At 41.6% G+C, this 23279-nt stretch overlaps 1 protein-coding gene across 1 annotated transcript in view; it reads right to left on the bottom strand.

The window, feature by feature from the left end:
* The window catches only part of PHLPP2 (PH domain and leucine rich repeat protein phosphatase 2), a 78529-nt gene that overhangs the window by 34010 nt on the left and 21240 nt on the right, over positions 1-23279 (bottom strand). The window contains exons 3-4 of the mRNA XM_049786331.1: positions 13222-13355; positions 2147-2337 (exon numbers count right to left, since the gene is read on the bottom strand). Coding sequence (XP_049642288.1) covers positions 2147-2337; positions 13222-13355 — 325 coding nt within the window. The remainder of the gene's footprint in view (positions 1-2146; positions 2338-13221; positions 13356-23279) is intronic.

Raw genomic sequence — 23279 nt, 5'->3', positions numbered from 1 at the left:
TCGGGTAGGGCAACTGCCTTGCATGTGACCAAATTTGGGTTTGCTTCCCAGCACCCTCTGTGGCCCCTGAACTCACCAGGAAAAATCCCAATAATCCCTGAGTACAGAGCCAAGACCCTGAGCACCACCAGGTATGGGCCAAAGACAAACAAACAAAAAATTTCAGGATGAAATAATGTGGAGTTTCACATAAATGTTAATTACCATTTCCAGTCATCTGTCACTGTTTAACTGAACTTACAACCGAACTCCTCTCCTATGATGGGTGTCTTCTCAAAAAGATGCAAGAATTAGCGTGTCTGTCTGGACACAAACACACACAAACACACACACTGTTTAGCTGACTTGCAGCTGAACTCCTCTCCTATGACAGGGTGTCTTCTCAAAAAGATGCAAGAATTAGCATGTCTCTCTGTAAGGGGTTTACAGAAACCATACACACACACACACACACACACACATACACACACACCTCACCCCACAACTTAGAGCTTTAGTCTATAGGGGGAAAGTGGATAGAATCTATTTCAGTGATGGATGCTGGTAGCTGCTTCAAGTTTCCGAGTTACTTTTTTTTTTTTTTTTTTTTTTTTGGGTAATACCCGGCAGTGCTCAGGGGTTACTCCTGGCTCTATGCTCAGAAATCACCCCTGGCAGGCACAGGGGACCATATGGGACGTCGGGATTCAAACCACCGTCCTTCTGCATTAAAGGCAAACACCTTACCTCCATTCTATCTCTCCAGCCCCCAAGTTTCCAAGTTACTTCTTTTTTTTTTTTGGATTTTGGTTTTTGGGCCACACCCAGCGGTGCTCAGGGGTTACTCCTGGCTGTCTGCTCAGAAATAGCTCCTGGCAGGCACAGGGGACCATATGGGACACCGGGATTCGAACCAACTACCTTTGGTCCTGGATTGGCTGCTTGCAAGGCAAACACCGCTGTGCTATCTCTCCGGGCCCCCAAGTTACTTCTAATGGCAGCGTCTTCAGTCTACTTTTGGTGTTTCTTGTGACAAAGGCTAGTACTGAGTAGACAGAGGAGCTTCAACAAATGAGTTTGCAGCAGAATTTGGGACATGAATTGCCTCTGAATCTCTCAGAAAGTCAGTAATGTAAATCAATCTGTTTTATGCCTTCATTAATTTGAATTGGCTTCTTCAGTTTAAATTTAAGAATTCTAAAAACCAGGGGCTGGAGTGATAGCACAGCAGTAGGGCATTTGCCTTACACAGGGCCAACCCAGGATGGATCCTGGTTCGATTCCCAGCATCCCATATCCCATATGGTCCCCTTAGCCTGCCAGGAGTGATTTGAGCGCAGAGCCAGGAGTAACCCATGTGCACCAACACTGGGTATGACCCATAAACAAACAAAAAAATTTCTAAAAACCAAATTTTACAATGTGATCTTTAATAATGTTCCTATATGAACAAATATATGTGATATACAGTGTCTCAAAGGGAAAAAAGAGAGAAAGAAGAAAATTTTCTGCCATAGAGGCAGGCTGGGGTGTGCAGGATGTGTGGAAGGAAAACAAAGCATTGGTGGGAAAGGCATGTGCACCGGTGAAGGGATTGATGTAGGAACAACAAATGACTGAAAACTCAGTTATGAAAACTTTATAACTGTATCTAATGGTGATTCAATTGAAAATAATTTTAGTATGTAATATTCTTTGGGGAGGACACACCCAATGGCGCTCAGGGGTTACTCATGGTTCAGTGCTCAGAAATTACTCGTGGCAGGCTCAGGGGACCATATGGGATGCTAGCAAATTGCCCTACCCACTGTGCTATCACTCCAGCCCCAATATGTGATACATTCTATTACTTCACTTATTTTCAGTACCAGATACCAAAGTCAGGGCATCTTATATGTGAGGTATGAGTTGTTCCACTGAACCACGACTCCAGTTCTCTCTGTGTCTTCCTTATTGAGATACTCTAAGGAGGGAAGGCATGCAGCTATGTTGGCCTCAACTCTGGTTCAAATCCCAGTACCACATATGGTCCCTTCACTGACAGGGATCATCCTGAACACAGAGCCAGGAACAGCCACACACTGCTGGGTATGGCCCAAGCACTCTCCCCCTCAGAAAAAAAAAAAAGATACTTAAATGAAGAATAATTCATCTTATCAAGTCTTACCTTCCCCCCAACCAGAGGCAAAATGTGCATCTTTCCAGTTTGACAATCTTTCACTGAGGAAACGATGAGACAGGTGCCGCAGAGAACAACCAGGCGTTCCGCCCACTTATGGAGCTGAGTCTTTCCCTTGCGTACATTACAAATGCCAGACAAAAGGATTCGATCTAGGTGATCCATCTGGCATGGTTTTTCTGAAAAAAAAAAAAAACGATACTTCAAGAACTGCTATTAAGGTAGTATAACACTGACAACAACATTAAAATATTGTGTATCCACATCCAAAAAATTTGCATACAGATAAGAAAGCAATTAAGAGTTACAAAATGGAAGCCGAAGAAAAGTCCAACTTGTCAGGCACTTGCCTTTAACACAGCCAACCTGTTCCATCTCCAGTATATTGTTCCCCAGACACTGCCAGGAGTAAATCCCTGAGCACAAATCTAGGAGTTAGCCCTAAGTACTGCCTGGTATGACCCAAAAAGTAAATAAATAAGTAAACAAACAAACAAACAAACAACAACTTACAAGAATAGTTCTCAGTCCTAAAACATTACCCAACCAAAGTTATATATAACTTGTAGTACATGTAGGAGTCCCTATGGATTTTGATCTAGAGAGAATTAATTTTTCTGATTTTGGGGGCAAATCTAGTAATACTCAGGTCTTACTCATAACTCTGTATTCAGGGATCACTCCTGTCAAGCTCAGGACCATATGTGGTCCAGGGGTCAAACTCAGATCAGCTTTGTGCAAGGCAATGCCCTATCCACTGTACTATCTCTTTGGTCTAAGAGAACTTTTTTGTTTGTTTGTTTTTGGGCCACACCCAGTGACGCTCAGGGGTTTACTCCTGGCTATGTGCTCAGAAATCGCTCCTAGGACCATATGGGGCGCCAAGGCATCGAACCATGGAACCGTGGTCCCTCCTAGATTGGTGTGCAGATGCCTTCCTGCTTTGCACCACTGCTCTAGCCCCTAAGGGAACTTATTTTTAATATCACTGTTAATCCTCTTCCTATAGCCCTATCTCCTTTGTGTAGTACAAATGAAATTGCCCAACACAGTGGTTCAGGCCACAGAAGTGGGTGTCATATACTCAAACTCGAATTTGAATCGTGAGTCTGTCACTTACTTTGTTTCCTTGAACTAAATCATCTCACTAATCCTAGCTTTCCTTATGCTTGCAGTTGGATATAATAGCTTAATAGTACTTTATCTTCATAAAAAAATAAGCTATTAAACATAAAGTACTGGGGCCAGAGAGATAGCATGGAGGTAGGGCATTTGCCTTGCATGCAGAAGGATGATAGTTTGAATCCCGGCATCCCCCCGAGCCTGCAGGAGTGATTTCTGAGCGTAGAGCCAGGAGTAACCCCTGAGCGCTGCTGGGTGTGACCCAAAAACCAAAAAAAAAAAAAAAAAAAAAAACCAAAAAAAAAACAAAAAACTATAATGTACTAAGCATAGTTTCAGTTACTAGAGAAATAAAAAAAAAACTTGTGATATCATTCTCCAGAGGGCTCATGAAAGTGTACAGCAGTTACGGTACCTGCCTTGCACACAGCCAACCTGAGCTTAATCCCCATATGGTTCCCCAGTCCCATCAGGACTTATCCCTAATAGAAAGCAAAAGTAAAGTCTGAACATGCTGAGTATGGCTCAAAAAAAAAAAAAAATCAAATAACAGAGGCTGTAGTGGTGGTGCAAGCGGTAGGGTGTTTGCCTTGCAAGAGTTGACCTAGGACAGACTGCAGTCAATCCCCTGACGTCCCATATGGTCTCCCAAGCCAGGAGGGATTTCTGAGCTAATAGCCAGAAGTAACCGTCACTGGGTGTGGTCCAAAAACAAAACAAAAAAACAAAAAACCGACAACAACAACAAATAACAAAGGAAAAAGGAGAGTGAGTGTTAGTGAAAGAAAACCTACACGGACACAATTAAAAATATGAAATGGAGGGGCCGGGTAGGTGGCGCTGGAGGTAAGGTGTCTGCCTTGCAAGCGCTAGCCAAGGAAGGACCGCGGTTCGATCCCCCGGCGTCCCATATGGTCCCCCCAAGCCAGGGGCGATTTCTGAGCACATAGCCAGGAGTAACCCCTGAGCGTCAAACGGGTGTGGCCCCCCCAAAAAAAAAATGAAATGGAAGGGGCCAGCGAGTTGGCGCTAGAGGTAAGGTGTCTGCCTTGCAAGCGCTAGCCAAGAAAAGATCTCGACCGCGGTTCGATCCCAGCGTCCCATATGGTCCCCCACAAGACAGGGGCAATTTCTGAGTGCATAGCCAGGAGTAACCCCTGAGCATCAAACGGGTGTGGCCCAAAAAAACAAAAACAAATATGTGTGTGTGTATATATATATATATATATATATATATATATATATATATATATATATATAGGAAATGGGGGCTGGAGCTATAGCACAGCGGGGAGGGCATTTGTCTTTCATGCAGTGGATCTGGGTTCAATTCTTGTCAACCCATATGGTTCCCTGAGCCTGCCAAAAGTGATTTCTGAGTATAGAGCCAAGGGTAACCCCTGGGGGCCACCGGGTATGGTCCAAAAACAAACTAAACATGGAATAGTCATATACAAAACAAGGCCAAACTAACTCAGTTGAATAGGTAACTATGTTAGGATGGTAAATTTTAACACTCCTGGAATGGGAAAGATAGTAAAGGGGGTAAGGTACTTGCCTTGCATGTAGCCAACCCCAGCTTGAGTCCTGGTGTCCCAAATGGTCCCCTGAACACCACTAGAGCTAATTCCTGAGCATAAAGCTGGGAGTAACCCCTGAGCATTGCCAGATGTGGCCCCAAAACTAAAACAAACAAAAAAGATAAGACTTGTATTTTAACAATAAAGTTATACAAATTAACATGAAATAGTATATTCTGCAACCCGTGCAAAAATCCCCTTTTGGGCTATACCCAGCAATACTTAGGGGCTATTTCTAGCTCTGTGCTCTTAATGGTGTTTAGAGATCTATGCAGCGCTGGGGTTCAAGGGACTGGGCCCAAGTCTCCTGCATGCCTCTGGAAGCCTCTGTGCACAGCCTACAGATACCAAAAATTGCTTTCAACAACACTACCTGATGTTGACAATGGTGATCAGAAAATAAGTATTCTGAACTCCTATGGATAAACAGGATCCTGACCATACACTTGTCCTAAATTATTTAGTCCAAACTTAAACTCATTCACAGAGAAGTTCAGCTTACTGAAATCCTAACCTCCTTCCCACCAAAGTCAGACTCTACTTTGGTTATAATTATTTCCTTGCTCTCCCTAAGTTTACCACTTACTTACAAATACTACACCGGGAATAATGTTAAACTTCTATAACAAAAATAATATAATGGCTTACAGACAACAGAAATTTAATTATCTGCTAAAGTGGTAACTGCATGTGGCCAAGAGGTCACCGGCAAGGGGCACAGGTTAATAGTGGCTCTGCCTGTTCAACAGTGATCACATACCACCAGAAAACTGCCAACTCATGTGTCCAAATCTAATTCTCTCATTTTGGAAGAAGGACAGAACAGACTTGGGTGGTCAGAGAGTAGCATCACCATGGCTCTAAAAATGTCCCTGTTTTGCCAGATTTTGAACTTTGAATGAAAGAAAACATGCTTTGTAGTACATCTGGCTTCTTTTGTTTGTTTCTGCTCTATGGACTAAAATGTCATAAACAATATGCGCAAAAATATGGTATAGAAAGACACGCTCGGGTTGGAAGTTGTGTTACCTGAGCTTCAAAGTCCCCAAATTTCAACTTCACTAGCAAGTACTAACCTCCAGGCTCCATGTCCTGACATGGGCAGTGCACTCCCTTACACATCATGATCAGTCAGTCATACTACAGTACTTCATCTTCAAGTCACTTCCACAACCTCCACTTCATCATGCACATAGAGCAGCCACCCTGCTCACCTTCCCCACCCTGAGACTGACAGCTGGCACTGTGTGATGTGGAGTTTAAGGTATTTTTGGTTGCCCTGGGAGCAAAAACGTTAACTGATTTGATCTTGGGCCCCTTTGACTGTGCCCTTGTCAACACTATTTAACCAAGCTCGCTCCCTAAAAACCAACATAGGAAATATTTAAAATTGACTAATAAGCTTCTGCTGCAAAGACATCACTTCAAAAAAAGCTTTCCTGGTGCTGAGCAATGGCCCAGTGAAAACAAAGTGCAGTCTTGCAAATGTATGTCATAAGTTTGACCCCTGGTGCTGTCACATGTGCCGAGCACAGTCCAGAACCCTAACAGCAATGGAGAGTGGGACTGCCACACACTCTAGCCAGTGGTGTATGAACACTACTCAATTGTGTCACCCCTAGGAAACACTGTAACTAGAGATATGTGACCACTGCAAGCAAGCATGCAAGCACAATGGGCATCACAGCCAGAATGTACACAAGCACCAAACTCAAAATGTGCGATGCCCAGAGACCTGGAGGTAGATGTGGAATATGTGAGCTGGGTCAGTATTATAATAGCATGCAAAGGAAGGGAGAAGCAAGAGTGTATGTATATCTAAGTAAGATGATGGTAACATCTGTATGATTTTCCCTCTCTCCTGTTAACTGACAGGTTGTCTTGGGTTGGGGAAATAGATGGTGGGAACAGCTGAGAGGAAAGCATACTTTGAAGACATCCACAAATTTTCTAATACTCCCAATTTCAAAATGTGGAACCTAATTCCCTTCTCTAAGTGAAAGCTGTATTTGGTGATTCATTACTATATAAACAAAGAATGGTAAAAATGATGGTGACTTCTGAGATCATAAAAACCAAAGCTGAGCTCTCCGTGTATGCTCTTGTGTTTGCCTCATTCCTGGAACAGGGCTGCTGACCCGGGTCAGAAAAGAATCTTCAATCCCACACAGGCCTTTTGATGCTCTCAACCACCAAGTGACTATAATTTATCAGAGCCCAGCCAGGAACATTCCAGCTACAATATTCCTGGACTACTAATCCACAAAAATTGTATGAGGTAAATGCTGTGAGCATTTTAAGTGATTTATTGCCAGGGATCAACAGATGATAAGAAATGCTCACACCACACACACACACACACACACACACACACACACACACACACACACACACACACACACACACACGAACATGAGTGCTATGTATCTTTACCTGATGTTTGGGTGTCTCACACACACACACTATGTATCTTTACTTCATGTTCTGAGTGTCATATACCTATGCTGATTATCCTTTAAAAATAATTTGGGGGGGGGGACAGAGAGATAGCACAGTGGTATTTGCCTTGCAAGCAACCGATCCAGGACCTAAGGTGGTTGGTTTGAATCCCGGCATCCCATATGGTCCCCCGTGCCTGCCAGGAGCTATTTCTGAGCAGATAACCAGAAGTAACCCCTGAGCACCGCTGGATGTGGCCCCAAAATCAATAAAATATAAATAAATAAATAAATAAATAAATAAATAAATAAATAAATAAATAAAATAATTTAGGGGCCAGAGCAAGAGTACAATGAGTGGACATTTGTTTTACATGTGGCCGACCCAGGTTCAATACCCAGAAATCCATATGATCCCCTAAGCACTGTCAGGAATAAGCCCTGAGCACCACCAGGTGTGGCCTAAAAACAAAACAAACAAAAATATTAATTTGGTGGCCACAAAGATAAGCCAATGGGCAGAGTACATATTTTGCATGGAGGAGACATGGTTCAATTTCTAGCCTCAAATGATTCCCCAAACACAGATCAAGGTTGTCCTCAGAGCATGGCTAGCTCTGGTACCAAAACAAAATAAAACCAATAAAAAAATAAAATACAGTAACAAGGAGCCTGATAGCATGGAGAAGGATAATGATTCAAATCCCAGCATCCTATATGGTCCCCCGAGCCTGCCAGGAGTGATTTCTGAGCGTAGAGCCAGGAATAACCCCTGAGCACTGCTGGGTATGACTCAAAAACAAAACAAACAAACAAACAAAATAAACCAGCAACAAAAATAATAAAAAAAAAAGTTTTTGGATTTTGGGCCACACCTGGTGATGCTCAGGGGTTACTCATGGCTATGTGCTCAGAAATCACTCCTGGCTTGGGGGACCATATAAGAAGCCAGGGGATCAAACCCAGGTCTGTCCTGGGTCAGCTGCGTGCAAGGCAAATGCACTACCACTGTGCTATCGCTTCGGCCCCAAAATAAAATAATTTTGACTGGTGATGGAACAGGTACTAGAACATAGTATGTTGAAAGTCAATCATAAACAACTTTGAACTGTATAGCTCATGGTGATTCAATTAAAATATATTTTAATATATATATATATATATATATATATATATATATATATTTTTTTTTTAAGGGGCTGGAGAGATAGCACAGTGGCTAACCAGGGTTTAATCCCTGGCATCCTATATGGTCCTCCTGAGCCTGCCAGGAGTAATTTCTGAACACAGATCAGGAGTAATCCCTGAGCACCACTGTGTATGACCCAAAAATAAACAAAGAAAAACAAATATATAATTATAATATTTTGTAATTAACTATGTTCAACTATAGAGCACTAGTATAAAACCATGTATTTGATCCCTGCACTGCAAAATAATTTATTAGCTTAAAAATTCTTTTCCAGGGGCCGGAGAGATAGCATGGAGGTAAAGCGTTTGCCTTTCATGCAGGAGGTCATCGGTTGGAATCCCGGCGTCCCATATGGTCCCCCGTGCCTGCCAGGAGCAATTTCTGAGCCTGGAGCCAGGAATAACCCCTGGGCACTGCCTGGTGTGACCCAAAAACCAAAAAAAAAAAAAAAAATTCTTTTCTGGGCCCGGAGAGATAGCACAGCGGCGTTTGCCTTGCAAGCAGCCGATCCAGGACCAAAGGTGGTTGGTTCGAATCCTGGTGTCCCATATGGTCCCCCGTGCCTGCCAGGAGCTATTTCTGAGCAGACAGCCAGGAGTAACCCCTGAGCAACGCCGGGTGTGGCCCAAAAACCAAAACAAAACAAAAAAATTCTTTTCCAAACATACTTTTCTCACTCAGATCATACTAGCTTCTCTAAAATATTAAAAAAAACTTCCTTCTGGTAATGTTCTAAGACCTCACACTCCCTAAAAATACTATATGCCATAAGCAGCTTCTTCATAGACTCTACTGGAAATATCCTCCTAATGGCACATTGAGATCCTGGGCTTGTTATAATTTATCAAGAGGTAGTAGGGAAAATAAAGGGCTCAGTGCCAACCATTGTATAACATAATAGGCAAATGCAATCTCAGTGGTAAAAAGGGCCCACAGGCAGTGTGCGGCTCAGCTTTCATCCCAGAAAAAACTCTGTAAAAAGAAGCACTCAGAGCCAACCACAATCAGATAAGGAGCATAGGACTGTTGCAAGGTTTTTGTAACCAAGCTTTATAGTAAAAGATGTGCTATGCTACTCAAATTAGTCTTAAAAGCTTTCTCTCTTATTCAACTTCAACCTATAACTATTCTCTCTCAATGAACCAGCGAAGAGGAGCGATGAATGGGCAGAGAAAGTTCAGCAGGAGAGCACCTGACTTGCATATGAAAGGCTCTGGGCTTGAGCTCCACACCACAAAACCCTCCCAGCACTGCTGAGTGTAGGTCTGGTGGCCCCTCACCAACTCCAGATATGATCTTAGTGGCTGCAATCACTGCTACTTCTGATGGTGCCCCTACTAGCCCTTGAGTACCACAGGACCTAAATAGTACCACGTTGCTGGATTCAAACACATTAGACAAAGAATTGCCACGAGTGGCACCCAGGCTCTCAAGCTCCAGTGGTGAGCGACCTATGAAAAATATTTGAATAGGGGCCAGAGCGGTAGCGTAGTGGTAGGGCGCTTGCCTTGCATGCAGCTGACCCAGGACGGAACCTCGGTTCAGTGTCCCATATGTCTGTCTGTTGGTTAGTTTTTTAGCAACACTTGGCAGAACTCAGGGTTCACTCTAGGCTCTACACTCGGAAATTACTCCTGGAGAAATAGCTCCTGGGAAGGCTCGGGAGACCATATGGGATGCCAGGATTTGAACCACCATCCTTCTGCATGCAAGGCAAACGCCTTACCTCCATGCTATCTCTCCGGCCTTGAGGAAATATCTTTTTAACATGTAAACCAAATGAACTAATCAAGAGATATATAATTAGAAGGCAATATGAGGATCAATCCAAAGGCTTCTTCTACCAACAAAATGACATTAATAAAAGTGGTCTATGACATTTATATCATAATCATTCTATCAAGAAGTATCCAGGGGGAGTGGAGCAATAGCACAGCCAGTAGGGCACTTGCCTGGAAAACAGCTGGCCTGGGTTTGAGTTTCAGTATCCCCCATATGGTCTCCTGAGCCCACCTTGAGTGCTTACTGTGTGCAGAGCCAGGAATAACCCCTGAGCTGAATAACCCATACTGTTGGGTATGGCCCAAAAACAAAAACAAAGACAAGAAGTATCCAGAAATTAGAGAAATGTAATGGTGATGTGATGGTGCATATCTTGCATGCAGCCAACTCCTGCTAGATCCCTGACAACACATTCTTCAATGAGCACTCAAGATGCAGCCCTGAAAACCCTCACAGGACCTCTAGGTATAGCTCTGGAGTCCCCTGAACTCTGCCAGGATGGTCTAAATACCGTATTTTCCGGCGTATAAGACAACTTTTGAAACAAAAAAAAAAGTCAACCAAAAATCGGGTTCATCTTATACACTGAGTATATCCCAAAAAATGTTTCAATATGCCACTAAACAAAAATTGTCTGAATATTGCCACAAAACGAATTTTCCAACTCGATCCTGCACCAATCACTGCCAGGCTGCTCAGACCGCCTCTCTAACTCAGCCAATCCAAGCAGGCTTTTTATGGAAATTATACAGTGTTCTGGACCCGAATCTACACTGTAAAAAGTCTGCTCAGATTGGCCAGAGTCAGAAAGGACGTCTATTACAGTATAACCTTTGGGCCTTTGCTTGTTGTGATTGGCTCACTATGGAAGATACAGTTGCAGCACAGGAACATTCTGTCTTATACAGCAGATACAGACCTAAACCTATGTTTTAACTGTAAAATTAGAAAGGTCGTCTTATACGCCCGGTCATCTTATATGCCGGAAATATGGTAATCCCCAGAACTACAAGACCCAAGCAGCAACACATCCTCTGACCCAAGCACTGATTCACAAACCAGGTTGGCCAAAAATCATTGGGTCACCCACACTTTCTAAGCTCTGCATGGAAGATCCAAAAAGTATATACAAAATAGTGGTTGGAGAAATAGGATAGGCATTATCAGGCACTTGCCCTGCAGGCAGCCAACTCTGGTTACATCCCCAGTATTTCAAATAGTCTCCAGAGCACCATCAGGAGTAATCCTTGAGTTACTCATTAATCACTGGCTTAGTGGGATAAGCCCTGTGCACCAGTAGGTATGACCCAAAAACCCAAATGCATAACAATATACAAAGAGATAAAATAGTAGAGGGATCCTGCACCTCAGGATCAAGGAGAACAGGGAGTCTAAGTCAATAGTTATGTTGCCCACATACACTAATCAGTTACTTAACTGATTAAAAAAAAAAAAAAAAGCTTTTTTTCCCAAAACTATTAGGTGCTAAGTGCATGATCTTAAAAAGTTACCTAACTTCTCTATTTTTCATCTATAAAATGAAATGTTATAGTTGACACAGCATAATTTAATAAGTAAACTGGATAATACATAAACAACAGAAAGCACTCAATTAATAGCAATTACAAGTTGTAGTTATCAGCAATCATTGAAAATCAACATAAGGGGCCAGCGAGATGGCGCTAGAGGTAAGGTGTCTGCCTTGCAAGCGCTAGCCAAGGATCAGGACCGTGGTTCGATCCCCAGTGTCCCAGATGGTCCCCCCAAGCCAGGGGGGATTTCTGAGCACTTAGCCAGGAGTAACCCCTGAGCATCTAACGGTTGTGGCCCGAAAAACCAAAAAAAAAAAAAAGAAAATCAACATAAGGGGCCGGAGTGGTGGCGCAAGCGGCAAGGCATCCGCCTTGCCCACGCTAGCGTAGGACGGACTGTGGTTCGATCCCCCAGCGTCCCATATGGTCCCCCAAGCCAGGAGCCATTTCTGAGCGCATAGCCAGGAGTAACCTCTGAGCGTCACCAGGTGTGGCCAAAAAACAAAAAAACAACAACAATAAAAAAAGTAAAAGGGGCCTGAGGGATAGCACAGTGGCAAGGCATTTGCCTTGCATGTGGCCAATACAGGAGGAATCCTGGTTCAAATCCCAGCATCTCATATAATCTCCCCGAGCCTGCCAGGAGCAACTTCTGAGCACAGAGCCAGGAGTAACTCCTGAATGCTACTGGGTGTGACCCAAAAACAAAAAAATACAAAAACAGAAGTAACATAAATTATCTGATTTAGTAAGTTCAAATTTGGGGGCAGGAAATGTGGTAAAGAGGTTAAGACACTTGCGTTGTATGTGGCTGACTCTGGTTTAAATCCTTAGCACATCTATGGTCCCCCAGAACCATCTATGGTCCCCCCCGCACAACCCTGAGCACTATAGTATGTGACTCAAAAAAGAAGTCTAAATTTTATTTTTGAAGCATAAGGTAAAAAAAAATGTTGCCAGGAAAATAAACTCAGAGAGAACTAAAATAAAAGCATCCTCCACTGAAGCCCCCCAAACAATACTACAGATGGGACAGATGCAGCCATCAGTAATGACCAACTACATCTCAATATTAATAACTATACCTGGAAGTATCTGATTTTTCTAAAGAACTTGAAAATAGAAGTGATACTTAAAGCATGATTTGATCAAGATTCCAACAGAGGTATAAAACAAATCTAATAAAATAGTGAAGCACTAAATAAAGGCAAAATTTTCAAAAGAGAAGGTCTAATATTTCCTTAAATATCCTTTAATATCTATCATCCTCTTATGTTGTGATTCTTTACCTAGATGAGTAAAATGGATGTTAAAAGGTTTTGATAAAAATACTTGGAAACGCTAAAGCACAGATGTTCAAATGAAAGTAGTAAGTAGGCCCAGACGGGCACAGATGGGAGGCATGAGGGATTCCTACCACCATAGAAGCGGAGCATACAGCCCAGGTCAGGATTTGTCGCCTCCTCCTGTATGCGCACAGGGTCCTCAAAGCCCAGCCTGGACAAGTAATCATAGACGATCTGAAGAGGCCGTTCCGTGGGGTCCAGTCTTCTGCTTACAACAAGTCAAAAGAAAAAGACTGGTAAGTAATTAAAGTAATTTTTAATTTTTTCATCTGTTCCTGATCCTTCCATTATCAAGGCCTTCTTTAATATCACACTCTATACCTATCTGCAGAAATCACTCTCCAAGATTTTGGTCTCAGACTCTCCTTTATAGCCTGTTGGACCCCAAATGTCTGCTGATATTTTCTGAATTAAAATGAAGAATTTTACTAAATTCATTTCTAAATTACTAAAAGGAATAATTTTCAAATATTTACTCATTTCTAATTTTTTTAAAAATCCAGTATTTGTCAGTCCAATACCTTCTACAGTATATCTTCCAAAATTAAACAGGCTTAGTAAGAATTAGGTTTTACTTCTTTTCCTTTTCTGGGTAATACCCACTGGTGCTAGGGGCTCAATCTCTGCTGGTGGCAGGTTTCTACATACTAAATATGTGTTTCAGCCCTTTGAGCCCTTTCCCCAGTCCTGTTTGACCTTGTACAAAACTTCTTCCTACACTTGGGAATTTGAAAGTGAAAAGGAAATGCCTTACTATTAGAAAATAGTTTTAACCTCAAACATCTCTTCAGAGTCTCAGAAACTCCCACAGAGTTCTCTGAATATCTCTAATTCAACCTTAGAAATAAAAATAGAAAAACTGAAGATTAACAGATTTACGCCGGACCAGAACTGATTTCTTTATAAGCTGCACACAAAATTATCAATGTAGATTGTTGGTTAGTAACTATGTTCCAGGTACTATACATTTCCACTGGAATCACCTATGAGTCTTCCATAAAAATTAGGAAAAAGTGACCCATTAATGCCCAGAAAGCATCCCATTACATACTCCTCACTGAAAACAAAGATAAAGACAGAATTCTAATAATCATGTTATAGACTCAAATAATACTGCATCTTTAACACTGAGCTTTGAGTGTACAATCCTAAAGATTTCAAAATAAATACTTTGAGGGTCAGAAAGCAATATAGAATGTAAGGCAGGGGTCTCAAACTCGAGGCCCACGGGCTACAAACAGCCCTCCGTACAACATTTTGTGGCCCTGCCCTAGAGGAATCTTTGTTTTGTTTTGTTTTGTTTTGTTTTAGTTGTTTGGGTCACACCCCGCAATGTTCAAGGCTTACTACTGACTTTGCACTCAAGGATCACCCCGACTTTGCCTCCTGTGGCCCCCAGGTAAATTGAGTTTGAGACTCCTGATGTAAGGTCTTGCATGCAGCTGACTCTAGTTTGATCCCTGGCATAGCTTATGGGCCCCCAAGCACCACAGGGACTGGCCCTTCTACACAGATCCAAGAGTAAACCCTGAGCACTGCGGGGTATGGCCAAACTGTACCCCAACTCTCAACATTTTTTTGAAGTATTTCTTTTAGTGGTGGTATAAATTTTGATAGAAGGGAATATAGTAATGATAAGAGCAAAAGACTTGTACAATTCTTGTATCCAATAGTCCTGAAGAATTAGGCTGTCTCTTTAAGGATTTTCTTTAGGCTTTGGAGAGACTGCACAAATCAGGTAGGATGCTTGCCTTGCATATGGCTGACTGGGTTTGATCCTCAACATTCCATATTATACCCAGTGCTCTATCAAGAATGAACCCTACAGGGTGTTTGCCTTGTATGTGGCATCAACCTCGGTTCAATCCCCAGTATTCCATTTGGTTTCCTGAGCCTGACAGGAGTGATTTCTGAGCTCTAAGCCAGGAGTAACCCCTGTGCGTCACTGGGTGTGGCCTCCCAAAAAAAAAATAATCCCTGAATACAGAGTCTAAGAATGTAAGCCTGAACACCATGGGGTGTGGCCCAAAAAGCAAACGAACAAAGAACCATTTTCTTGAGAAAAATAAGATTTTATTAACTTTGAAGAAACATGATATACCACCCATCCTGGGAGAAAATAGGAAAGAACACATGTTAAAAACTGAGAAAACAAGTTTGGCACTAAAATTTAAGTTTAAAAAAATAACAGATGAATTAGAAACATTAAGCTGGATACAAATGAATTAAACTGATCATTTAGTTTTCTTTTATTCCCCTTTTTTTCTTCCCCCCTCCATCCCCACACCAATTTTTGGGCCACACCCAATGGTGCCCAGGGTTATTCCTGGCTAAATAAATGCTTAGGGGTCTCTCCTAGCTGTGCTTACGGATCTATATGTGGTACCAGAAATGAAAAGTTGGGCCTCCTACTTCCTGCCTTCCAACCCACTGAGCTATTCCTCTGGTTCTCAAAATGAAATTTTAGGAATGGAAGTCATACTGATATGCATTAAAAAAAAACATAAATATAAACACCATCAGAAACCCTCTTGACAACCCAATTCTACTTTTAGCTTCTACCAGCTATGAAATAAACTTAGAAATATTACATGAGGAAATAAAAAAAAATAAAAGCCTACAGAGACCAATAAATATTGTGTAACAGAAAAGAATACTCAGCTTTTCAGAATAAAATATCATTAAGTTACAATTAATTTCTAGTCAAAATTAAAAATCACAAAGGGCTAATTGCAATATTTTCTTAGAGCAATAGTAGACTTATAGAAAGGATACATTTTAAGAAGTGTTTCTATAAACTAAGTCCTGGAAAGGTCAAATCGTTCCATAATATCCTGTAATATAAAGAATAACAATTTAGAGGAGACCAAGGATACAAAGAACTGTCTATATCTTCAAATGTCAAGAAGGATTAACTTTTCCCTGGACTACCCAGGAACAAGATGAGGCAAATGGAGACACTGCACAGCTGCCTAGGTAGACCCAAGCTGAAAATGAAGGAAAACCCTAACAATTCGGAGGCCCAGTGATGAAACAGACTTGCGGGGAGCTACAGAGCCATTGGTCTCAGGGATCTTAAATCTTCTTTTTCCCCTTTGTTGTTTTGGTTTATTTGGGGGGGGGGGGTTGTGATACCCAGTGACGCTCAGAGTTTACTCCTGGCTCTGCACTCAGAAGTCGTTCCTGGCAGGCTTGGGGAACCATATGGGATGCCAGGATTTGAAGCAGGGTTCATCCTGTGTTGGCCACATGCAAGGCTATGCTCTCCCTCCAGCCCCTGGGATCTTAAATCTTAAGAGAGACTCCTGAGAGGTAGCTCAAGGGGTTGAAGTTAGCTCATACAATTCAAATGCTTTCTTTGCATCAAATCAGAAAGCCCTGGATAGATCTTCAGAATAGAATGGCCCCAGAAGTGGGGAACAGTCCCTGAGCACAGACCCAAAGTACAGCTCCAAACAAATGAAAAGGATTAAGTTGAGCTTATTGACTCTTAAGGTCTTTTAGATTTGAGTAGATGAGGTATCCAATAGCCTTTACTAAGAGGACACAAATCCCACCTGAAATCTGCTATCTTTAGGACAAAAGATTCAATGTATTTACATATATCAATTCCATAAAAGCAGGGCAATTTATAGCATTTGCCTTGTAGATGGCTGGCCCTGGTTCAATCCCTGGCATTACATATGGTCCCCTGCGGACAGAGCCAGGAATAAGCCCAGAGCACTGCCACTTATAGCACCAAAACAAAAACTAAAAATAAAAATAGCACATATATATGCAGGACCAAGACATAATTCTAGGGGCCGGAGAAATAGCATGGAAGTATGGCGTTTGTCTTGCATGTAGAAGGACGGTGGTTCAAATCCCGGCATCCTATATGGTCCCCCGAGCCTGCCAGGAGCGATTTCTGAGTGTAGATCCAGGAGTAACCCCTGAGCACTGTCAGGTATGACCCAAAGAAAGAAACAAACAAACAAAAAGCTCAATCTGACATTTTTGTTTTGTTTTGTTTTGTTTTTGGGTTACTCCTGGCTGTCTGCTCAGAAATAGCTCCTGGCAGGCACGGGGGACCATATGGGACACCGGGATTCGAACCAACCACCTTTGGTCCTGGATCGGCTGCTTGCAAGGCAAACGCCGCTGTGCTATCTCTCCGGGCCCTCAATCTGACATTTTACATGATCAGATTTCCTAGTCTAGAAGGTTCTTCAGATTTTTGGAACCCTATTTATTTCTACCTAAAGGAAGAATTTTCCCTATTGAAAGAGGGAGAAAAAAGGTCAAGAGAATTCCACATTATTATTAATTTAACATAAATGAGCAAACAAGGAATATTTCAAAACTTCAAACAAAATTCCCATGAGAAACTAATTCTTTTTTTTTTTTTTTTTTTGAGGAACTAATTCTGTGTATTCATTTGTTTAGATAGTAGAGGTTACTGGAGAGAGTGCTGAGAATATGTTCAAAGATCAATTTGGTATTATTTGGTATTCAAAGTTCCTAAAGTTTATAAGCTGGTAATGAGCTTTAATTCACAAATCAAAGGGAAATTATATACTATAAAGCAAGTGTAGGAGAGAGTAATTTTGACAATGAATGGTTCCCTGAAGCATTTTAAATACTTCTAGTACTGCTTTAAGGAGAGACAATGAAAAATATTGTAAAACTGTTTGTTTTCAAAGCTCAATGGCCTTTTAAATATGAATGCATGTGCCATGGTTATTTTTCTCCAAACTAGCCAATACAGTAATGTTATCAACAGCTCTTAGTCCATAGTAGTAACCAAGAGGTTGCTTAACTAAAGTCACAGTTTAGTTGCATGTGAAAGTAGAGTAAATTTCACTCCAAGGGTTATTTCACAATAATTCTAGTTAATAGTGGGAGGTGAAAGTACACATTAATAAAAATCCAACACAGAGAATGCATTGTATCAGAGAATCTAATACATCCCAACAGTTTTCAACATCCAATTCAGATTACAACTCCGTCCCTCGTAACATACAAAGGTAAAATGTGCAGATATTAAAATCAATTAATCAGGTTGGGGAAGTAAACACATGGGTCAGGGTGCTTTGCATACTCAAGACTGCCCATGCCAGAGCATCACTGGACAGGGCTGAGGATGGCCTGCAAGCCCAAGCCCACCAGGGCCTGAACAGCATCACATCCTGGGGCCTTCATTTGGCCAAGAGTTGCTCGAAGTGGCCCTCCTCGGCTATCCTCATTATTGCATTGACTCTATAGGAGATAATACAAGAAGTATGATGAAGATACTCCAGTGACTATCTATTTCAGATCTGATATCGTCCATGCTAAAGGTATCTTACATTTTACAAAACTATTTCTAAAATAATAAATCACATTATTTCCCTCTAAAGATATGCATGACATTCTTCAAAGAAGTGGATCAAATACTTTTGAAATTCATTTGGAATAAACACTCACGAATAGCTAAAGCAATCCTTGGAAAAAGGAAAATAGAAGGCATTACTTTCCCCAATTTTAAACTGTATTACAAAGCAATAGTTATCAAAAATGCATGGTAATAATAAAAAATGCATGGTATTGGAATAAAGACAGAGTCTCAGATCAGTGGAATAGGCTTGAGTACTCAAAGAATGTTCCCCAAATATACAATCACTTAATTTTTGATAAAGGGGCAAGAAATCATAAATGCAGCAAAAAAAAAAACCTCTTCAACAAGTGGTGTTGGCACAACTGGTTAGCCACTTGCAAAAAGGCGAACTTAGACCCCCAGCTAACACCATGTATGAAGGTAAAATCCAAATAAATTAAAGACCATTATATCAGATCTGAAACCATAAGGTATATAGAACAACACATAGGTAAAACACTCCATGACATTGAGACTAAAGGCATCTTCAAGGAGGAAACAGCACTCTACAAACAAGTGGAAGCAGAGATAAACAGATGAGAATATATTAAACTGAGAAGCTTCTGCTGGAAGGAAATAGAGCCTAGGATACAAGAGTCACCCACTGAATGGAAGAAATTATTCACCCAATACCCATCAGATAAGGGGCTAATATCCAAAATATACAAGGCACTGACAGAACTTTACAAGAAAAAAAAAATCTACTCCCATCAAAAAATGGGGAGAAGAAATGAACAGACACTTTGCCAAAGAAGAAATACAAATAGCCAAAAGGCACATGAAAAAATGCTCCACATCACTAATCATCAGGGAGATGTAAATCAAAACAACTATGAGGTACCATCTTATCCCACAGAAATTGGTGCACATCACAAAGAATGAGAACAAGTAGTGCTGGCAGGGATGCAGAGAGAAAGGAACTCTTATTCACTGCTGGTGGGAATGCCATCTAGTCCAACCTTTATGGAAAACGATATGGAGATTCCTCCAAAAACTGGAGGAGTGATGATCCAGTATGGAATGATGATCCCATATGATCCAGCTATACCACTCCTAGGAATATACCCTAGGAACACAAAAACACAATACAAAATCCCTTCCTCACACCTATATTCATTGCAGCACTATTTACAATAGCCAAACTCTGGAAACAACTAAGATGCCCTTCAACAGAGGAATGGCTAAAAAAACCATGGTATATATACACAATGGAATATTATGCAGCCATCAGAAAAGATGAAGTCATGAAATTTTCCTATATATGGATATACATGATATCTATTATGCTGAGTATAATAAGTCAAAGGGAGATAGTCACAGAATAGTGTCACTCATCTATGAGCTTTTTTTAAAATAAAAAGTCAAGGGCCCAGAGAGATAGCACAGCGGCATTTGCCTTGCAAGCAGCCGATCCAGGACCAAAGGTGGTTGGTTCGAATCCCGGTGTCCTATATGGTCCCCCGTGCCTGCCAGGAGCTATTTCTGAGCAGACAGCCAGGAGTAACCCCTGAGCACTGCCAGGTATGGCCCAAAAAAAAAAAAAAATAAAATAAAATAAAAAAAGTCAAGACATTATTGTAATACTCCCAGAAACAATAGAGTTAAGGGCCAAAAGGACTGGCTCACAGTATGCAGCTTACCACAAAGAGTGGTGAATGCTGGTAGGGAAATAACTACACTAATAACTCGTATGACAATGTTAATGAATGAGAGAAGTAGAATGCCTGTACTGAATACTGGCAGGGGTGGGGGGTGGGAAATCAGGGGCATTGGTGGTGGGAATGTTGTACTGGTGAAGGGGGGTGTTCTATCTATGACAAACCCAACTACAATCATGCTTGTAATTATGGTGCTTAAATAAAGATTTTATTTAAAAAAATATCGCATTATTTTGTATAGCCAATATGATTTATGTAGGAAAGTTAAAAGCACTTTATACACTTACAGCAAGAAACCTGAGCAATGCTTAAAATTACTGTATCTACTGCACACTCACTTCCGGCCGGGGAAGGAGTGGGTTGATTCGTCCTTCCTTCAGCCATGAGAGTTTGCTCGCAGCTCGGAAGTGGCGGGATTTGGTGCTATGGAGAAATTTTTGGTTGAATATAAGAGTGCAGAAATAAGAAAAAAAATTACTGTATCTCAAAAACATTTTCAATTACTATATCTCATTGAGTCTAATGTGCTATCATATAAGAAATACACTATTGGTTGTTTCCAGAGTCTGGCTATTGTAAATAGCACAGCAATGAATATAGGTGTGAGGAAGGGTTTTTTGTATTGTATTTTTTTTTTTTTGTATTTTTGTATTCCTAGGATATATCCCTAGGAGTGGGATAGCTGGATTGTACAACCAAGATGCCCTTCAACAGACAAATGACTAAAGAAACTGTGGTACATATTCACAATGGAGCCGTCAGGAGAGATAAAGTCATGAAATTCTCCTATACATGGATATACATGGAATCTATTATGCTGAGTGAAATAAGTCATAGGGAGAGAGACAGACACAGAATAGTCTCACTCACCTATGAGTTTTACTGAAAATAAAAGACGGGACCGGAGAGATGGCATGGAGGTAAGGCGTTTGCCTTTCATGCAAAAGGACAATGGTTCGAATCCTGGCATCCCTTATGGTCCCCCGTGCCTGCCAGGGGCAATTTTTGAGCCCAGAGCCAGGAGTAATCCCTGAGCGCTGCCAGGTATGACCCAAAAACCAAAAAAAAAAAAAAGAAAGAAAAAAAAAAAAGATGGGGCAGGAGAGATAGCATGGAGGTAAAGCGTTTGCCTTGCATGCAGAAGGTTGGTGGTTCAAATCCCGGCATCCCATATGGTCCCCTGAGTCTGCCAGGAGCGATTTCTGAGTGTGACCCCTGAGCGCTATCGGGTATGACCCAAAAAAACAAAAATAAATAAATAAATAAAAGACATTTTTGCAATAATCCTCAGAGACAAAGAGAGGAGGGCTGGAAGGTACAGTTCATGACATGAAGCTCACTACAAAGAGTGTGAGTGCTGTTAGAGAAATAACTACACTGAGAACTATCATAACAGTGTGAATGAATGAGGGAAGTAGAAAGCCTGTCTAGAGTACAGGTGGGGTGAGGTGGGGAGGAGGGAGATTTGGGACATTGGTGGTGGGAATGTTGCACCAGTGAAGGGGAGTATTCTTTACATGACTGAAACCCAATTACAATCATATTTGTAATCACGGTGTTTAAATAAAGATATTAAAAGAAATAAAGAAATACAGGGGCCGGGCGGTGGCGCTAAAGGTAAGGTGCCTGCCTTGCCAGTGCTAGCCTTGGACGGACCGCGGTTCGATCCCATGTCCCATATGGTCCCCCAAGCCAGGAGCAACTTCTGAGCGCTTAGCCAGGAGTAACCCCTGAGCGTTACTGGGTGTGGCCCAAAAACAAAAAAAAAAAAAAAAAAGAAATACACTATTTTTAAAGCATCATTATAATGTGCTCTTAAATTCTGAGTCATTTGAGTGAAATTCTAAACTTAACGAGATGTTGAGAACCTGAAAGCTGGTCATCAATTGGTCAAAAGAGCAGCAAGAATCTAATGAGCAGAGCCAGAAGGCTCAGAGGTGTTGAGCACATGCATGCTTTGCATGCAGGAGTCCCAGGTTTGATTACTGGCAGTACAAGGTTCCCACAAGCACTGTTATAAGTGGCGCCACAAATAAATAATAAAATCAAAAATAAAAGACAGCATAGTCTTGTTGTGTGTAAGGCCCTATATTGAACTTGGAGATCTATGTAAACTCCAGGTGATTGGTGTCAATATCAGACCAGAGAAAACCACATGGTGCTGAAATAAAGATTAAGGAAAAAATGCCGGGGCCGGAGATAGCACAGCAGCGTTTGCCTTGCAAGCAGTCAACCCAGGACAGAAGGTGGTTGGTTCGAATCCCAGAGTCCCATATGTTCCCCCGTGCCTGTCAGGAGCTATTTCTGAGCAGATAGCCAGGAGTAACCCCTGAGCGCTGCCGGGTTGGCCCAAAAATCCAAAAAAAAAAAAAAAAAGAAAGAAAGAAAAAAAAATACCAGGGGCCAACGCAATAGCACAGCAGTAGGGCATTTGTCTTGCACACAGCTGACTTGGGTGTGATTCCTGGCATCCCATATGGTCCCCCAAGCCTGCCAGGGGAGATTTCGGAGCACAGAGCCAGAAATAACCCCTAAGCACTGCTGGGCATGGCCCAAAAACAAAAACAAGAAAAAATGCCAGTAAAATATGTCCTGCCAACAACTGGAAGACACAAGCTGACTTCAGTAACATCAAAATATTAAAACAAGAAAACTGCCAAGGGGTTGGAGCAGTGGCACAAGCAGTAGGGCATTTGCCTTGTCTGCGCTAACCTAGGATGGACCACCATTCAATACACCAGCATCCCATATGGTCCCCCAAGCCAGGAGTGATTTCTGAGCCCATAGCTGGGAGTAACCCCTGAGCGTCACCAGGTGTAACCCAAAAACAAAAAACCACAAAAAGAAAGAAAACTGTCAATAAAAATAAATTACTAAATATTACATTTAACTACAAAACAAGAAAAAGTTTTTTCCTGCTTCTGAGCAGTATCTATCCAGGAACACGAATTTTCTTGCCACTTTTATAACATCAAAATATAGTAAACAGGCTGGTCCGATGGCAGTGGTTTATCAGAACTTATTAACATTAGTATCACAAAAAGTTTGTATATAACCCCCCACTGCTCAATTTGAC

This window comes from Suncus etruscus, chromosome 14 (assembly GCF_024139225.1).
Source record: "Suncus etruscus isolate mSunEtr1 chromosome 14, mSunEtr1.pri.cur, whole genome shotgun sequence".
NCBI classification, from domain to species: Eukaryota; Metazoa; Chordata; class Mammalia; order Eulipotyphla; family Soricidae; genus Suncus; species Suncus etruscus.
The sequence above is the reverse complement of the archived record's forward strand: the minus strand, read 5'-3'. Positions and strand labels throughout refer to the sequence as shown.